Source organism: Branchiostoma lanceolatum, chromosome 9 (genome assembly GCF_035083965.1).
Source record: "Branchiostoma lanceolatum isolate klBraLanc5 chromosome 9, klBraLanc5.hap2, whole genome shotgun sequence".
Taxonomy (NCBI): Eukaryota; Metazoa; Chordata; class Leptocardii; order Amphioxiformes; family Branchiostomatidae; genus Branchiostoma; species Branchiostoma lanceolatum.
This window is the reverse complement of record NC_089730.1, coordinates 20,598,021-20,617,421: the sequence shown is the minus strand read 5'-3', so window position 1 is coordinate 20,617,421 and position 19,401 is coordinate 20,598,021. Positions and strand designations below refer to the sequence as shown.

The 19,401-nt window shown below is 39.5% G+C and overlaps 1 protein-coding gene across 7 annotated transcripts in view; it reads right to left on the bottom strand.

The window, feature by feature from the left end:
• LOC136442326 (neuronal calcium sensor 1-like) overlaps positions 1 to 19,401 on the bottom strand; it is a 43,076-nt gene that overhangs the window by 8,116 nt on the left and 15,559 nt on the right. For 5 of the 7 annotated variants that reach the window (XM_066439121.1, XM_066439124.1, XM_066439126.1 and 2 more), the window contains exons 4-6: positions 8,314 to 8,403; positions 5,408 to 5,486; positions 1,635 to 1,723 (exon numbers count right to left, since the gene is read on the bottom strand). In XM_066439121.1, coding sequence (XP_066295218.1) covers positions 1,635 to 1,723; positions 5,408 to 5,486; positions 8,314 to 8,403 — 258 coding nt within the window. Of the gene's footprint in view, positions 1 to 1,634; positions 1,724 to 5,407; positions 5,487 to 8,162; positions 8,253 to 8,313; positions 8,404 to 19,401 lie in introns of all 7 variants that reach the window. The other 2 variants (XM_066439125.1, XM_066439123.1) reach the window with 1 other exon arrangement.

Below are 19,401 nucleotides of genomic sequence, written 5' to 3'. Positions count from 1 at the left end.
GCAACAGTTACGAGCAAGAAGACAATATAGTAGAATGCTTGTCAGGGGAGTGGTTAGACTTCAAACTGAAAGTTGGGATTTAGACTCACACACACACACACAAACACACACACACACACACACACACACACACACACACACACACACACACACACACACACACACACACACACATAGAAAACGTTTATTTCTTCAGTTTGTCAGTGATTCTTCAGCATGGGCTGGGTTTGCAATGTTCCATTCAGTCTATTTGTGCAGGGGAGTGATTGAAGACTAAGAAAAAAATGAAAGATGGATATTTGATGAATGTATTTTAGAAATTTTTCAGCAAGATTGCAAAGCAGGAAGGGAAAGGGGAACAAAAGAGGGCAATAAAGTACCCCAGTGCCCCCTACACAAATGTGGAACATTCCTCACACGATACAAAAGACATGCCAGAGGGGGGGGGGGGGGGTTAGTTTGTTACTAAGATACAGAAAGCTGTACTCAGTCGTCTGTCGGCCACTTTTCCCGTCTTAAAGACGAAATGAAGACTCACCTTTTCCTGCAGGAGGGAACAGAGAACGACAGAACACAGAAATGAACCGGAAACGGAAATCAACAAGGAATGACAGAACGTAAAATTGAACACAGAACAACAGAACAAAGAGTGGCATACTGCTCATAAACATATTGTAAACATATTGCAGTGCAGGGGTTTATTTTCTATGCAGAAAATAAAAACATCACAGTTACTTTACAAACAATAAAAAAATGGCAAGCCCCTATATACTCTTTTAAACCTCTGAAAACCTGAAAGTTTACCTGAGGTCAAGTTCAAGACCATACAGCTGTTATGAATTAGAAACAAATTTGAAAAGGGTCTCTAACAGAGTCAGACGTTTCAGACAGCATCCGCTGCCTTTCATCATTGGCAGTGAACAAGTCTCTGAGGACAAGTGGAGCTATTCTTGGAAAATTCAGCTCTTATAATCACTATGTAAGACTAAAAGGTACTATTGTCTCAGGGGGCCCATGTGAAGGAGAGTTCAAAGTAGCTCTTGTAATTCACAGATAGCGGATGCAGTCCTCCCTATCTACATGCAGTCACTGATACTAGACAGAGATAAGACAGTGGATGCTGTCTGAAACGTCTGACTCTAGATCTGTTAGAGACCTTATCTAGTTGTTGGATTTATTTTGTATATAATGTATTATGTATCTGGATGTCCAACATTCAGGAACATACATGTATATGTCAGGGTAGAGATTGCCATCAGGAGTAGAGATCAGGAACATGCAGAGTCTCTGTTGACAGAGGTTGCAATCAGAGTCTCTGCCAGTACAATAAGCAACTCCACTGGTAGAGACCTTTTTTCTCAAATTTTCTCTGTGCATGCATGTGGATATGCACTTAAAAACAGAACCTTTCTACTTTGATTCATGTCCGTATGTGTCAAGTGATTGACTTGAAACTCAGGATTTATAAATGAGAGACCCCCCCCCCCCCTAACACATTCCTGGCATCCTAATTTGCAATCTCTATTGAGTCAGAGATTCCAGATTGTACATTGTAGAATCACTGATTCTGCCCCAGATCAAATCTCTACCTTGACATACACATGTATGATAAATGCTTGATATGTAAAACTCACCACCATAGCATAGATGGCCTCCACAATGTTCAGCATCTCTGATTTTGTGATGTAGCCATCGTTGTCGAGGTCATACAAATTGAAAGCCCCTGGAAACAAAGAAAGAAAATGATGTTTCACCCGCAAAAATGGTGCATTCCTAAATCATGTGCACTGAAAATCTTTGACTTTATTATAATGATATATTATATACCGTACATTGCACTTTCCTTAGAACATGTTAGAGGAAACCATAGATATTCAACACAAAGAGCAAAATTCTTCTGCCATCACCAGCTCTGTTGGCCCATTAAACTGACCATTTGGCATCAGTTGGCAGAAAGACATTTTACAAAGTAAGGGCCCATTTTCTGCCAGTACTAGTTGCATGGTCAAATTGCAGAATTGAGAGACAAAAATCGCTATATGTTACCTCAAAGTGGAGTAAACTTCACCCTGTTCACAGTGTGAGACCACCAAAGGACATGCTTATATGGTTACCAGAGAGCTATCTGCTAGTATGCATTAAAAACTGTCCTTGAATACAGAGGTAGAAACTGCAATATGAGACCAGGCTCTGACTAAACTGCACTATGAGACCACTAAAGGATGTTGCTACATGTGAGGTAATCAGCTGACAAGGTATTATTATTAAAAAATAGTACACGAAAGGCTCTAATCAGGCCCAAAGCCGGATGATTGTCCTTGAACGCAGTGGTATAAACTGCAGTGTGAGACCAGGCTCTGGCTAAAGTGCAGTATGAGACTACTAGATCTATAGGATGTTGTGGTATTAGGTCAAATAATCATCAGGGTATTGCTTTGAAACATGGAAGGCTCCAATCAGGTCCATTGCCTGCAGTGAGACAAGGTTCCGACTTAACTGCAGTGTGACACAAGTACCGCAACATCCTGTGGTTGTCTCAGGCAACTACAGGATGTTGCAGTGTTAGGTAATAATCATTGAGGTATTGCTGAACATGAAAGGCTCCAATCAGGCCCAGTGCCGGTTGATTGTCCTTGAATACAGCAGTCGGGACGCACAGGATTCAGCCGCATTACTGACTAATGCAGGCTGCACGTAAGCTACGGCGGGTTGATTGGACGGATGGTTGTGGCAGTTTCCTGCAGCCAATTTTAAATTGAGACAACTTGTTGCATTGAGGTAATGCAGCAGTCTTTGATTTGATTTCTAGTATAATCCAAAATCTGATCTGAGGGTAGGAAAATTGAAATTAGAATTAGCTCATTTTTTATAGAATGTTATGCATACTGAGGGCGTTGTGAGATACTGTAAATTGTGAAATATTTGCAGTGATCTAAATTTACAGTTCTCATAGCAAACTCATCACGCTGCAAACAAATGCTCTGTTGTCCATTGTGATAGATAGATACTAACAGTTGTTAACCCCATACTCAAAACGCGGAAAAATGACTCCTTTTCCCTTAAATTACTACGAAATTGAGCCCCAGCAAACATAAATATTTTCAATTTGTAGTACTGCTGCTCATTTGTTGAAAGGGGCATGCCTTTTCCCTGGGTTGGGGGAAACGATTCTCTTTTGTGTATCCTCTTCTCCGCTCTGGTTCCACATTTGAATAGTTGACAACATAAGCCTGTCAGAAGAAGCTTAAACCTCTTACCCTTTACAGGGCTGTGTTGACACTAATGTTTGTGTTACAAGACTACAGTTATTCAAGTTGTTGGTTCTTGGTTAAAAAAATGTTGACCCGAAAGATCAATATACCAACTGAGTCTGAGGGAAAAGTCTGTCTCTTTGTAGCACATATACAGGTAGTTTCAAGAAGTGAATATGGTCAGATGCTAGTTTTCCTAACAGTCCTCTGTTTTCACCTTGTCATCTTGCTTTTTTTCTCTCTAAACTGTCTAAAGAGAACCAAGGAAGTAAATTGGAATTGCCCCATCTTGGTTCTCTGAGCACCAGAGGTAAGGACAGGCTAAATCTTTTCAAAGAGCGAGAGAGGAAAATCCAATAATCCCAACGCTTTAGAAGTTTCTTCTTTTAGCCGGGACCAAAGCCGTCTGTCAGGCTCTTGGTGCATACTGAAGTGTGGAGGCAGATTGACAGCAGACAGAAGTGGGCGGGCGGGCGATCAGGGGGTGCAAACGACGGACTAAATCCCCGAACGCCACTTCAGAGCCACGTCCAAATGCCTGGCCATGAATGCCTCATCACTTTACTTGTCAAGACGCCCACACACTCTACCGTCTAGAAGTCTCATGTTTTAGATATAGAGTTGCAAGGACCTAAAAAAGACTTGGTGTGGTACAGATGGTAATACATGCATTGCAATCAAATCATCACACACATTCGCAATGAATTTCAGCTTACTGAAAGCTTAGATCACGAACCCCCATATTTTACATCAATGAATACCTCATCACAAGCACAGGGCAACGCCCACACACCTTCCCCTGTAGAATTGTCACGTTCTAACCTTAGAAAACCTTGGTGATGAGTTACAAATGGAAGTACATGTACATGACAATTGAGTCATCACATTATCATACATACGTGTACATGTATCCTCAATGGATTTCAGATGATCGAAGACTTACATGTACTCTGCCAATCAAATTCCAAAAAGAAGGACAAATGTTACATGATTGTGAATGTACATGTATGTACTGTTCACATGGATGAACATTCAAGCAAAATTCTCCTGTCATTTTAACATGATATAATGAAGAAGTGGACAATGAATAGTGAACCCAAAACTAGGCTAAATCCTTAACCCCCATTTCAGTGCCATGAAGAGCTCATTGTTTCAAGGCACAAGGCTGGAGGAGGGCCATGTCCCACTCATGGACATCATGCACACGGCCATGTGTGGTTTAACCACTAACACCTCCATACTCCACATTTCTGGGGAGATCCCTGCAGCTGACAGGACTGCAGGCATGATGATGAGACTGGGAGCTGAGGGAGTTTAGATGACTGATCCCTCCAGCTGTTTCAGAGCCACGGCCAAATGCACAGCCGCGAGCGGATCATTACCGAAGCTGTCATGCACGACGTACCACCCACGCGATTCGACCTCCAGAATCGTAACTGCTCAAGGTCGGCCACTGCTATGAAATTAGTCGGTTCTTGGACAGAAATTCCAAGACAAAAATTCCAAGACAAAAATTCCAAGACAAAACTGTTAAGACTAAAATTTTATATTGGTTGTCAGAGACATTTTTACCCAGCACTCTTTTTATTTACTCTCTGAAACTGTGTACCCTCAGACTCTATTTACATGTTATCTTCCAATATGACCTTTTAAAATCTGGCAGCCAACAAACAGAATTTATGTAGCCTTAGAGTTAGAATTCCCCGGAGAGACAGTGCTTAGACACAGAGAGATCTACCCTTGCCTGGTATCCATCTTATTCTATTTAACTCCTGTTTGCTGCTCTGTTCACTTCTATGCAGAATAGTCACTGTTTGATTATGGCCCTTTTGAGCCCTGCATTATTTGGGGAATCAAATATTTCACAGAAACAGTGTAACGGGGGTCAAACTTTCGTTGTTTGAACCCAGTCACCTTGAGATTGCAAAAACCATGTGACTCGGAGCCAATCAGAACTCTCGCATTTATTTGAGGCGAATGTTCAAATAATAACAGTACTGTTTCTCAAATAAATAAATTGTTTCTCTATTAACAGTTACCAGACTATTCTGCAGGCAAGCAATCTGAGAAACAAACCAGAGCTAGGCTAGAATAGAACCGATACCAGGCTGGACTTATCCAGGTTAAAAAGAAAGAAGAAATAAAGGAAAACTCACAGTCCAGCTTCTCGTCTAACGTCCCTCTTGACGTGATGGAGAGTGCACAGATGAATTCTTTAAACGTGATGTAACCATCCTGTGGACAGAAAGACAGAAACTTTTGTTCTATATCAGAAAGACACGAAAACAAGGTTGTCAACACTCCTTAGTCCTGAGTTAGAGTGTCAAGGTCAACAACACTAGTTGTCTCTGGCCGTAAAAAATCCCAGATAAATTGTGAAGTATGTCAAAAACATTGTATCCCAGATGTGTGTTGATATTCAAAAGTTATTGTAGCTTGTGATGTCTGTTTAACTGAAAATCTAATTCAAAGTTTGTATCAGTAGTCCATTCCTTCACTTAGACCATCTTGAACATGTTGATAGAGAAGTAGACCTAATCAAATTTGTGTTGGCAACAATTCTATTTTGTCTTTCCCTTTTGCATGTAACAAGCTGTAATTGACATTTTTATACAAAATCCATGTTTTTTTAGTCGGTGCATGATAGTCACAAATACATTTTTTAAAATGCAGGACAGAGGGGCGTTGACAACCCAACATGTTGGAACCTCACACAAACATTTACCAGGTTGCTAAATCACTGGTTAGTTCTTTCTACACAACCAACAAGTCAATAACTAGACGTTTTCGTGACCACCTGTCCCCTTTCTCACAAGGGCAAAACTGATACACTTAGCTGCAGTGTACAACCAGTCAGTATTGCCCCGAGGGTGACAGATCGTCAGGTCACAGAAACATCGGCTAAGTTTTAACTCTTTGGTTGTGTAAAAACAACTCTGTTAACCGTTCACAACCCTGCCCACAGTTATGTCTCATTAGCAGAAACATAAACCCTAGCAAATATGTTCAACCACAACAACCCCATGCACGGCCTCTCATATCAGAAGCAACAGCTGGAACAGCAAGGGCGTCAAAGGGGTTTCAGCTATCCCATAAAGTTGGTGAATCCTCACATTTAAGCAAAAATTAAAAGGATTTATGTAGAGTAGTAATTTATCAACTGATTACTTCTTTAGTTATCATAGCTTGTAGCTTTTGTAGATTTTCTAAATGCATGATGTCCTTCCAAACGGAAAGTGACCAGATTTTTCAAAATTGGAGCTCAAATCTCCCTTTCACACCCTCAAGGGAACGGATACGCTGAGCCCACAGCAATAACACGGTGGCATGTCCAGCTGACAGCCCAGTTTAGCCATTCCGTGTGTTTGTAACAAACGGCACACAGCTGAACACACCCAGAGTTCACCTCCCAGCGATACAGTACATGCTGCAAAACATCCGCAAAAACAAACGCAGCAGAAACACAGGCAGACTGGATCTTCGCTTGCCATTTTGCAATCCTTTGCCAAGCCAGGAGGCACGATCGCTACATTTGTACACATTAGGCCCACAGGGCTATATAAGTTTTTTTTTATTACATCACACGGCAGTTTGTGTATCAAGTTACAGTTAGAACATGCTGGGGGGTAATTTGACACACGGGAATGTCCAGAAAATATGGTGTGACTTGTCCAGACAGTGGCTGGCAAAAACACTAAGTGTTAAAAAAAGTTGAGGAAACGTGCACTAAATACATATTATGTGCATTTCTGAGTCATGCCTACAATTGCTTTGACAACATGTAGCTTCAAGCTGAAAGGTCAAACATGTGGGAGGGGGGCATGCACATGCCTAACAGATACAGGGGAGAATCTGCTGGCTATAGTATTAGTACAACAAAAGCAATCAGAAATGTCTAAACTACTGGCAGACTATAGTTTAACTGTACAAGTAAACTAATGCATTACAAAATTAATGTTTACAATGCATTAGTTTGCGTCTACAGTTAAACTGTACTGGTTTTTTAAGTATATTTATTTTGTCATATCTGTTAATGACATTATAGTATTTGATACATTTACTGGTCGAATTTGATACATTAACAGATAATACAAAATGAATATACATGTTGTACTAAACAAACCAGTGCAGTTACAACATTCCTTAAACAGCCACAGATAGAAATTATAATACATGACATTAATCAATCTTTAATCGGCAAGGTAGTTACATTTCATTGTTAAAATATTTGCACAAGTATTACATCAACAATTATATAACACTGAACTGGTCGAACGTCAGGGTCATTGCAATTTTTAATTTTGGTCGACAGGTCGTTACTAAGCCAGTAGGAATCCATCTTTGGTTTATCAGTCGATTGCATGAAAATGTGTGCCTTCTTTGGTCAGCCAACAAAAGTATTTGGTCAGGCAAGAAAAATATTTGTTCATGAAATGAGGGTGTCTTGATAAAGTCAGTCTGTTACGTGTACTGAAAGATTTGGTAAGCCAAACATTCAGCTTGAAAAAGTTTTGTCAGTCAGTTACATGTATATAAAGATAAACATAGTATTACATATTTGTTAAGCTAAGCAATCTTTTGGTCATTTCAGTTCAGTTGGTCAGATAAGAAAGTCCTCAGTTGGTTATGATGTCCATATTTGATGTCAGTTGTACAGAGATGGCCATATTTGGTAAGCCTGTTACATGTTTGTGTCCTTATTTGGTATGGGGGTCAGTTATGCAGGGACGTCAGATTTGATGTCACACCATGGTTGTTAATGAGAGTGGGGAAATGCAGTGGACCTGGTTACTTTGTAGTTAGTCCAGGGAAAAAGGAGCATCTCGCTTTGCTGGCAAGGCAACTTTGAGCCAGGCATTAGCTTCAGCTTCACTTCTCAGCTCTGGCTGTTTCCCCACACCAAAACCTCACCTTATTGATATCGAATACATTGAAGACAAAATTGGCAAACTTGGACGCGTCCCCGTGGGGGAAAAACTGTTGGTAGATAGCCGTGAACTCCTGGGGGGGAAGAACGACATGAAAACGTTTGAGAACAGCAAGGAAAAGAGACAAAGCCTACCTTGTTTGTATCAAACACATTGAAGACAAAATCGGCAAACTTTGTGGGATCTCCGTGAGGGAAAAATTGCTTGTAGATTGTTGTGAACTCCTGAAACACAAGATTTTTTACTCGTGTTAAACAAGAAACCAAGCATCATAAATACAAAAAGGGATGTTGGGGGATTGTTGTAAAAATGTATCATAATATTTTTGTCCAACAATTGGTGCAAATTCTTATTTTCTTTTCAGCATCTTCTATTGGGAATCCTCTGTATGAATTATTTCCCAAAGATTCCATTTTCAAACAATCCCCAAATAGACCTCATGTTAGTCTTACTGTTAAAAGCATAGTAAAAGTCGTCCAAACATATATGAGTAACAAGTTAGAGAAGTAAAAAGACAAAAGTAATCAATAAATAATCCATTTGCCATTTCTTAATAATTTTTGTCTCAAGCCAAACAAAGCTTTTTCTCGGCTAAGTGTAGATTTTTGCTACAATTGGACATGGACCTGTTAGCAGCTTGAAATTACATCAAAGCAAGAATTCTTAGTTTTTAGTAATTTGGCATAACTGCATGAAAATGCTGAAAACTATAGAACTGTACTGTTTCCGACTGAAAAAGACAATGAAACAATAAGAGCCAAAAATAGGTAAACTGCCAATTAAAGTATGTGTAGCTTGAAAGACTAGAAAATTTTCATAGTTCTAGTTAGATAATTGAATAGAAACCAGTGTAGAAATACAATGGAAAACTGCAGGTATGCACAGTACAGCATTCAGCACCAAGGACAGGTCCGTTGCTTTCCATACTTAAAAGCATTGATATAAACATAAATGTCCTGAAAACATTCTGAATAAACATTTCTGACAGCTTATATAAAAATATAATCCATGTTATTTAACACTCTAAATCATCCACCTAGATTTTTTTTTAAATCCATTGAAGCCTTGGTCAATGGTTTCAAAGCCGATTTCACATCCAGGATTGATCCTTGCACAACTCCCTGAAGGGACCACAATGAACCGTACAAAACAGCTCGAGTACTGCAGCATTCCTATCTCTAGTGTATGATACAACCTGCATGCACAGCTCAATTTGTTCATTTCGGGATTTCAAAAGAAACATGGCTGAACTGGAACATCAACGTTAAAACAGTCTAAGGGATATCTGTGCCTTTGTACACACAGTTTCTTCTGTAAGTGACTACATAATGTAGATACTTTGACAAACTCAATTACTGTAAAGCTGCTGCTTCATTCACTCATTAACCTATAACGAGCTCGCTAATTAGAAGTATATGGATTCTACAGAGCGGCTCCGACCTACATGTAGGGTCAGTGACCAACAGGGCCCATAAAGGGTGATTTGTGAAGTTGGAGAAACCTATCAAGTATCGAGAATGAATGACACATTATGTTATATAAGTTTTTACTTGCTTTGTTCTTGGATTTTGGCGGGAAAATAACTGAGTGCACAGGTAAAATGAAGACAAAAAAGAAATAGGCATCCTCTGATTTAATGCATTACCCAAGCTAATACCTAATTCAATTCATTTCTATAGATGAAAAACTTTAGAGACAAGGAATTCCTTCAGATGTTGTAGCTAAAATATGAGTATTTTGGGGGGGAATTCATATACTGAATGGTACATTTGATCTTTTCCCTAACCTTTTTTTTTTTCAAGTTAGAATTAGCAATGAATCTGATGACCAAGAAATTAAATAGGAGCTGCTTTAGTACATATTTCAACTCTGTGTCCACAGTGATAGCTTTTATGTTGTATTCTTGGAGTTTTGTATTCCCTGCGAAATAATGATTTCTGTGAGATTTTCATTTCTCTGCAAAATAATGATTTCTGTAAGATTTTTACTTCTCTGCGAAACAAATAATTCAGCTTAAGCAGCCTCCAGTGACCACCATGTGAAGACATACGGCCCCCACTTCTCCTGGAGTCCCCGGAAGGATCGAGTTGGCTGGGAGGCCTGATTGCTTTTTGTCTAAGTGGTTTGAGGGTGGAAAAGTCACGGTAGAACAGAGGGAATGACTGCCAAGGGTCGGGCAGCAAACCCTTACGTGTCAGGACATGCAATTATGTCATATCCACTTGGCACAATGTGTGGGCATGGAAGGTTGCCTAGCACTTCTAAGTAGCCTGAAGGATGCGTCTTTGTTTTTTTTTAGGGGGACTGATAGAAAACTAGACATTTGGAAAATGTAAATAAGATTAATAGGTAACTACATGTAGGCATCCTTCTGTCTTGTGAGAAAATAGTAGTACTTTGGAGGTATAATTAAGATTAAGAAAAAGATTTCTTAAGACTGAAAATGAATATAGATTTTGTAGCATCTATCCTCTACTGTCTTTAGTTTAGACAAGGGTTTTGCTCTGTGGGTTAGAGATAGATACTTCAGACTTGGGACAAAATTTAAGAACTGATGATTCAGAAGAAAACACTACTGTTGTATATCCATCCTCGACTGACACCAAGCCTTATGCCAACAATACTTGCTACAAAATATCTGAAACATGACTAGCTGGGGAGTTTTGATTTTCAATATTGCTTCACTGTTCGTGGACTTGGCAGGTCCTCCGATGTGATGGATGTGACATTTTGCGGTTGTGTCAATATCTAATATCACCGGTCTGGCAGGCATCAGGACACGGACTCCCACAGGACCCTGCGAGAGATTAGTGCTGGGACGCAATTTACTCTGTGCAGGGCTCAAAATACTTCCGAAAATAATAGCGGTGAGAAACAGTACTCCAGTCAAAAGCTCTGAAGAAGGTATCTGACAGACACCCAAACGTCAGCAGGTGAGAATTACTGGTTGTGAAAAGAAGAATCTCCTATATCCTAGGCTCAAAATACTGTTCTTTCTGTGGGCTGTCTTATTGCCAGTTAGGGTAAGAAAGTTCACAAGCAAAACTTGAAAAGCCTTTCGGCATATTCTGATTTCATTGTCAACTATTTGTCGTATCCAGTATAAACCAGTAACTTGACTTGACTAGAATAAGCTTGAGCAAATAACCCAATAGAATCAACAAGTTTAGAACTCGCAGAACAGCTATAAATGTAGGCAGCTTTGGCTATGGCTATATCGACCATAAATGAAACACAAAGTATTTTAATTGCAACAGTAAAACAAAATAGAATAAATATCATCCCTACGTACTTTTTAACGATCAAGACTACATGTACATGTACTACAAGATTATTCTCCCGGGCCTGAGAAATGGCAAACAAGACTTGAACCATATTTGTCTTATCTCTAGGAGGAGCAACTGACGCAGAGAATGCCATAAAATGTGTCACAATCACACAAGCATCCAAGAATTTATGGTTCCCTGGCTGATTTCTGGGGCACAGAAATGGCACCCCTGCTTGTTACAGCAGTTTCAACTGTTTCAGACTGTACAAATACAATGCCAAGTATTTCTGTTTGGCAGAACTCTATATGCTACTTTGGTATCTCATTTATCTGCTTGCCTGAAAATATGTGACATTATCAATCTTAAAAAGTTCAGTCTGCATAGAAAGTGTGTAACAGACACGCCTTTGCCATAAATTGTAGTGAAACAAATGAGTTTCAAAATGTCAGACTGAAACTCCACCTGTCATTCTGTCTGTGGGGGTTCAGCTCCGACTAGGAAACGGTGATAAAACGTGTCGAAGTCTCACATATTTCCTTAGATTTACGACTCTCTTGGTTAAGCCCCACAGCTATGAAAGGACAAATAAAACTTACCATAATCGTAATTGCCAAAAGAAACTCAGAGATATGAGAGAAGTTGTAAAATGTGCCCAATTTCAACATACTTTGTAGGATTTACAGCTGCCTGGACACTTTCGTGTGTACATGAATGCCATGGCAGCCTGATATAACATCGCTCCACATACATGCTCACGGTAACAATGACCCTGTGTGACCCCTACATATAGATGAAATGATGACCTGTCTTAGATTACATGCAGAAGGCCATGACTGGAGAGTAATTCCACTAAAGAGATCTGAAAGGCAGAAAAACATTTCTAGTACCTTGATATTTTATTCATCATTCATGGGCCTAAGGGGAAAGGGGGGCAAAACAAATTGACTACATGTAATATATCGTTTTCTTTGTACATGTACATTGTACTTCCTTGAACCAAACACTAGCCAGAGGGTGTCATCATCATCATCATCATCATCATCAAGGCCAGATGTGAGGTTAGAGCTGAGGGTACCTTCGGTCATTCTTTACTTCAATCTTCAGTTTGCCCTTAGTTGACTCTAACTCTAAGACCCCGTTCACACTCATTTTTTTCAATCGCGATTGAAGTATAATCGCGATTGTTCGATCCGATCGCGATTGAACGCAAAGAAACTTTTGCGTTCACACTGCTTTTCGCCAAGTGGATTAAAGTACGCCGTGATCCGACTGCGATTGAAGCACGAGGTCAAATGTTCGGCGTCGCTTGCTACAAAATGGCGGGAGTCCCCCAACTCTTGATGATTTTGTATCTCTGGAGAATGTTCTGTAGCCGTGGAAGGGAACGCAATCGGCGGGCTATGATCGCGAGAAGGCGTGAACGACGAAGGCTTTTGTATATTGGCCTCGCTGTAGTACGGGTAATGAACGCGACAAGTGCTGTAGACAGGACAATCTGGGAGCTTGAATGAAGCGACGATTGGTGGGAAAACATTGTACTTGGTACATTACTTATGTGATAAGTTACGACCCTAGCCTTGAACCGGCCGAAATCCCCGCGGATCGCGATGGAATGAATCGTAGTTGCGTTCACACTCAAAATTTGATAGGATTGGATTGGATCCGATCGCGATTAATCCAATCAAACTACCTCCGGAGGTAGTTACAATCCAATCGCGATTGGATCGTTTTGGATCGTTCCAATCGCGATTGGGAGCGTTCACACTGAAAAAATCAATCGCGATCGGATCGATTCAATCGCGATTATACTTCAATCGCGATTGAAAAAAATGAGTGTGAACGGGGTCTAAGTGGCTCAACTCACCATACCCACTAACTAGGCTATTGTTGAAATGTACAGCACCAAATACAAATGTGAGGCTGCATTCCCCCTCTACTGAGTTAGATGTACAGACATAAATCAGATTATAAATCAGCACCAGACTGAAACAAACTGCAGCAGCCAAATCTAACCCTTCATCCACGCCCGGGGTATATCCTGTTCTCTGTTATGTACCGTTTTATGGTCTGCTAAACCGCAGTACTAGTGTCACAGAGGACATGCATGTGCTGGGCTTGATAAGGAAACTTCTGAGGCGATTCTCCTTCCTTTTCCAGAACGTTTGACATTGCAAGCTGGGCGGCAATTTGACAACATTTCCTTCTTTTAGTACATCATAGATTTGTAGCTTGCCCAGAAATGTAGAAATTGCCTACATTTGCAGGGACAAACAGTATTCCCCTTTCATCTAACATACAATATGGTGCAATACTAAGCAAATATATGCCTCTCTTAAGAGCTTGAATCTTAAAAAATGAAAATTATTTTCTTCTGACACCATAATATCAAAAATATGCTGTATGAATAACAGTAATAGTTTGTTCACGTATCATACAATGATATGTGTAAGTAAATGTTGAAATTACCCTACACAAAATATCATTGCCTTAATGGCATGCCAGTCAAAAAAGAAGGAACACAGCTCCAATTTTGGATGTACAAAAGTGCACAAAACAGACCCAGTCTTTCCATCCCTTTTTAAACCCTACGACAAACAAGCACACCAAGACAAATGTGGTCGTAGCTGAACCTGAGAGTGAGATATTGGGTTCCGCTCGCGTGCGGCACCCAGCCGGCACTTAAAGCCGCGGCTATGAATAATTAAGACGCCAGCTTTATGTGCAGTTGTTTGCAGATTACTAGTCCTTACTTAAACGGGCTCACCATATCTTATGCACGTCAAAACAATGTCCGGGCACGGACAACGCAATTCCATCCTTCTCAATAAAAGGTAAAGTAAGTGAATTTATTTGGAAAGGGCTGAATTTAGTCAAACTTGTCAACAAATCTTGAAGCCAAGTATCCATAGTACATTGTGCTATACCATAATTCAGAACAGTACGAAAGAGGAAAAAAAGCTCTAACTTAAAAAATGACAAGAGAAAATTTACCGTGCATCCCTGCAGTATTAGGAATTTTCCACTAAAAAAATGGGGTGGGGGACATCATACATATACTATTAGTCATTGTTTGTCTTAAGAGTCTCTTTAAATGGGGGTACTATGCAATGTTCCCAAGCAGCCTTTATAACATTACCCTTAGCTTGCTTTTCATATTTCAATTGGGTCAGTTAGTCCTCGCTACCAGTCGATTCAGTCTCAATCATTCAGACCTAGGGAGAAAAGTTGCTGTTCCAGTCTTACTCCAATGTACAATTATATGGAAGGAGGTTATAGCTAATAGGGAATCCTCCTTGGTAACTACATGTATGTAACCTGGAATTGGACTTCAGGCCTAGGTCTTCTTACGTGTCTGCGGTGACAAATCGAGTAAAAGAAATACTTTTCAAAAAATCAAAATGCAGCTCTGCTTCCAACGTGGTGACCTAGAAATATGGAAAATGACTTCTCAAACCGGACCTGACCAGTCAACCCTAAATGTTTACAGATCTGGGCAGACAGGTAATCATTCATCAGCTAAAAATAACCTCTAACCCCCTTAAAACACCAGCCAGACAGACTACTACAGACCCTGAGAAAGTGGACCGGATGCTTCTGGGGTAGGGGTGAATGACCTCAGTCTGTCAGCTGTTTCTGACAGGATCACAGCAATGAGAGTTCTTCACATGTTCTTGCCTGAAGGCATTTACTTTGCAAGGTAGGGAAATTGGGGATCACACAGACATCAATAGTAAGTATTCAGATATGGACAATGTGAAATACAAGTTTCATAACCTTCTTATTACTACCTGACTTGAGAACCCACACAAGTTGGTGTCAAAAGGATACATTGTACATGTACCTTACTACAATAAATTATATTGCTAGCATGAGGGTCAAATTCAAAAGAGATTATTCTATTAAGTTTGGGTAAATTTTGGAGACTTCTTTGATTGAAGTTGCACCCTGTAGCTATAGTTGGACACAGAAACACAATTGTACCATTAATTTTCCCTTCAGCCCCAGCATGTCCCTTATCTACCTAAGGTTTTCAAAGGCTTTTTTGCACAGCAGAAGGAGGCCTAGGGGTCCCCCCTTACCCCCCCCCCCCCCCCCACCCCCCCTTGCTGGGACGCCAAGCTTCCTCACCACACTGACCTCCCTCATAGTCATACTAATATTCTCTAGGAAAACCCTTGGCTTATTTCTCTCACAACACCGTGAGTTCAGTGGTGCGCGGGATGCAAAGTTTGGGGAGCTCCAGGCTTAGGAGGGAGCTTTAATATCTGGCAATTATCTGCTTTATCCCCAGAACATCCCCGTCAGCTTTAATATCACTCGTGGTGAGCGGATGTTTATAAGCGAGCCTGCGCACAAGAATGGACTCTTTTTAACCACAAGTCGTGGACAACATGGTTCTATATTACTTATAGTACTTTTGCGAAGATGATGAAAACTTTTTCATGAAAATAACATACATAAACTGTGATATGATAATTTAAGAGCTTTGTATAAAGCTTTATTCTATACTTTGGTACCTTGGCCAATTTTTGTCACAAATTGGACAATTCATTCAAAGAACATTTCACTTCACAACATATACAGACATTGTAAGCTTTCCCTATTCTAAACCACAAGGAGTGTTACATTTAATTTATAATTTATATCTTGATTATGTTTCACTTATGATACCATGAGTGATTGGATGGTTGGTCTGTAGGTTTGTTTGTTTGTTACAGTAAAAACTGTAAATCTTTCCAGCTATTTAACTTTTAATTATAAGGTTTTCCCTGTAACCTTGGGAGCTCTCTATCACAAAATCATACCTAATTAATACTGTGATTACATTACTACTAATGATATATATACAACAGAACTGTTTCAACCACAAACTTAAAAATAAAAGACTGCAAAAATTTCCTGAAAGTAAATCCCTGGGAAGATATACAAATTTACAGTAGTTTGCTTGAATGTTTGTTTGTTTGTTTGTTGGTTGGTTGGTTGGTTTATTGGTTGACTGATAAACAGGAAAACTCAAGAAGTTCAATCTGACATCTGTTTTCCTGGCAGCAGCCATGTTACATAACCTGCATGTACAGGCAGAGTTTACCTGAGGGCAGGGGGAGTACAGCCTGTGTTTCTGCCCAGTTAGCCAATAAAACATGTCTCATTCTGGCATTTAGAGCCGCCGTTACATCATACAACACTGCTCCCCACTAAAAGCATCGGGAAATGTTGCCCTTTTATGGGTGAGAATCAATCAGGGATCGAGCAGTAACCTCACTAGGGTCACATGAAGACTCAGGGGTGGTGCATTTCATACATGTGATGGGGCGGACAGTGCTAAGTATTGTACATGAAAATATTTATGATGTACATGTACATTGCAACACCTGAGTTTATTTCCTTCGTTCTCAAACATTAGAATATACGAAGAAGTCAAGCAACAAAGGGCAGCAGATAGTAACAAAGGGTTGGAGGAAAACTTCTGTCCAATTATGTTCAGTCCATGAAACTGTGTTTACCAATTGCAAGGTGCAGCCTTTCCCCTTGGACTCGGTTTTCATGTTATTCCAGTTCAGCTTTATTTTTATAAAATCTACAAACTGACAAATTAAATTGTTTCGGCCTAAGAGGACTCTTTCAATTCCTCCGAAAAGAGCCCTTAGTTCTCTTAATTGTTGACGCTTGTCTTACAAATATTCCTGTTACTAATAACTCCACATTCACAAAACTCTGGAGCTACCCAGGACAAATCGGACATTTAACCCACTTTTCTGACAGATCTGTCTGGACGTGCTTTCTAAGTCCTCTCCTATATCTCAATATAATCCCCTGGAATGCCTTAATCCTCCTTTCCGGACGACTTAATCCCAGATAATCCTCCCAACCCAAGAAGACCTAATCCTGCACCAAATCTCATTAAAGATTTCTGTTAGAACACAAATCCTGGGAGCGAATTCATCAAGTTCTCAATAACACTAATGCCTAGTAACGGTTCTGGACTAAACGACATTTTGTAATCGATAACAATTTTGCTACAATTGTGTCTTCATCCATCGTGAACAACGGGAGAAGCTAGATGTATATAAAGAGAATCTAAATTCAAAATAATGGTCATGACTGTGTATCACCATTGGTCCATCTTCCATGAAAGTTAAGGAAAATATGAAGGTTCATGTACTAGTATTATCTCATTTTGATTTTATTTTGGATTTGTATGATTATTGTGTTACTGTACTCGGGTTCCAAGTAGAAATCACTAATACTTGACTTCAATAAAAAAAGGTAGGATCAATCAAGCAATCAATAAAAAAATGGTCAAAGAATATTTTTCTCAAGAATGATGATGACTTTTCAATTTGGACATATAACTTGGGTTATATGGAAAGGCAAAGGTTTGGTTATACGGAAAAGCACCTTAAAGTTTGGTGCTTTGGGGTTTAGTGCTTTGAAAAATCATGGGTTTTTAGGTTTTCTACAAAAAAAAATCAATATTTTTGCACATTTCTTTCAGAACAATCTTTGTACACTTCATTCAGAAAAATTGACATCACCTTTCTGTATTTTCTGAGACCATCTTCTGTAACAGAATCTATGATTGATTATTTTCACACTGACTGCCCTTCAGATTCAATCCTACAGCAGTGCACACGTAGGTCGGAGTACAATGCACAACCTGATTACTGTGACCTGGTGTTACATGGAGTTTGTGTCCTGATCAGTCATTCTGGAGAATTATCACCCTAACAGATTTTTCAGGTGATATAGTGTGACAGGGAAGTCCCATTGGAAGGTGTTAAGATAAAACTGACTTTAATAATTATATCAAGATCACAATCGCTTTGAAACTTTATTCAATGTTTACAACATCGCAGGCTGAGACAGCCTGAATTGCGTTGCAATTCACAATTCTTACAGCAACAACACGTCATCATTTCATAATAAGATTAAATGTTAAAATTACACAGTATCACAGTTCGAAGGTACAAATGACACGAATCATCTCAAATCTGCTACCAATCTAAGAGAACATCGTATTATACATATTAAGACAAAACATTAAGAATACAGTATTGAAGGTCATTAGTGTCTGCTTTTTGCTTATCATTATTGCATGATTTTGAGCGTTCTAGGAATAAAGGATTGTTCATGTCTCTTTGTTCGGCTGAGCGGTATTTTGAAGGTTGATGTTCGTCTAAGTTGGTATGGAGTGTCCTCGGACTGCACCAGGAACTGCCGGCAGGGATGTGTATCGTCCGCCACCACCCTCTCATCAATTAATGTAATAGTCTTTTGCTTTATTCCTAGTAAGAGATCTCGATGGAAAATGTGCAACACAATTTTTCAGAGTATACCTTGCTATCTTAATCACTATTATTATATAGTCATGTGATATTTCTAACTTGGGAAGGACCAGAGAACTTATCAAAAGCTTCTTGCAATTGGTACAAGCTTTACTTTGTGTAGAGAGTTACCACATAAAAATCTTTATGAGAATACTATAGTGTAGAATGACAGTCAAGTGAGTCAACTATGTACATGTATGACAAATGCCTTGAACAAGTGTGATATAAACAAAAAACTAACAAAAAAGATTACTTATGTCTAATCTCATCCAAATCACACAAATGCACAATTACCCATTATTTCCAACAACAGAGATTTGTCAGTTAATTGAATTTGACCTTGACATTGCTGCTACTCAACAATCTTGACTTCTGTTGAACTTGGACTTGTAATTCATGACGTGACCTTGGTGTAGAGGACAAATATCATCATCGGTGCCTTTAAAATATTCAAATCATCACTCAGATCTAGAGCTTCCTTTAAGTTAATATAAGATGCCTGCTGTTTCCTTAGTTCATTAGACTCACCCAAGACTTCTCTGGGGTTAAAGCCACGTAAATTTGCTTCTATAGACGACACCCCATGGAGACTGCATACTTAATGCTTGTTATATCTTATCATGTT